The 353-nt window shown below is 54.4% G+C and overlaps 1 protein-coding gene across 1 annotated transcript in view; it reads left to right on the top strand.

The window, feature by feature from the left end:
- LOC125481880 (pneumococcal serine-rich repeat protein-like) overlaps positions 1-353 on the top strand; it is a gene marked incomplete at both ends in the record, with an annotated part of 13,936 nt that overhangs the window by 3,296 nt on the left and 10,287 nt on the right. Inside the window, one exon of the mRNA XM_048593808.1 lies at positions 22-333. Coding sequence (XP_048449765.1) covers positions 22-333 — 312 coding nt within the window. The remainder of the gene's footprint in view (positions 1-21; positions 334-353) is intronic.

Here is a 353-nt window from a genome sequence, read left to right as displayed (position 1 = left end):
AACCCCAGCAGCAACCAGCACATCGACCCCAGCAGCACCCAGCACCTCAAACCCAACAGTAACCAGCACATTGACCTCAGCAACAAAAAGCACATCGACCCCAGCAGCAACAAGCACATCAAACGCAGCAGCAACCAGCACATGGATCCCAGCAGGAACCAGCACATTAACACCAGCAGAAACCAGCACATCAACCCCAGCAGCAAACAGCACATTAATCCCAGCAGCAACCAGCACCTTGAGCCCAGCAGCAACCAGCTTCTTGAGCCCAGCAGCAACAAGCAGATCAAACCCAGCAGCAACCAACACCTTAAGCCCAGCAGAAACCAGCACATCACCCCCAGCAGCAAACA

Source organism: Rhincodon typus, unplaced genomic scaffold, assembly GCF_021869965.1.
Source record: "Rhincodon typus isolate 14 unplaced genomic scaffold, sRhiTyp1.1 hic_rhity00004026, whole genome shotgun sequence".
Taxonomy (NCBI): domain Eukaryota; kingdom Metazoa; phylum Chordata; class Chondrichthyes; order Orectolobiformes; family Rhincodontidae; genus Rhincodon; species Rhincodon typus.
The sequence above is the reverse complement of the archived record's forward strand: the minus strand, read 5'-3'. Positions and strand labels throughout refer to the sequence as shown.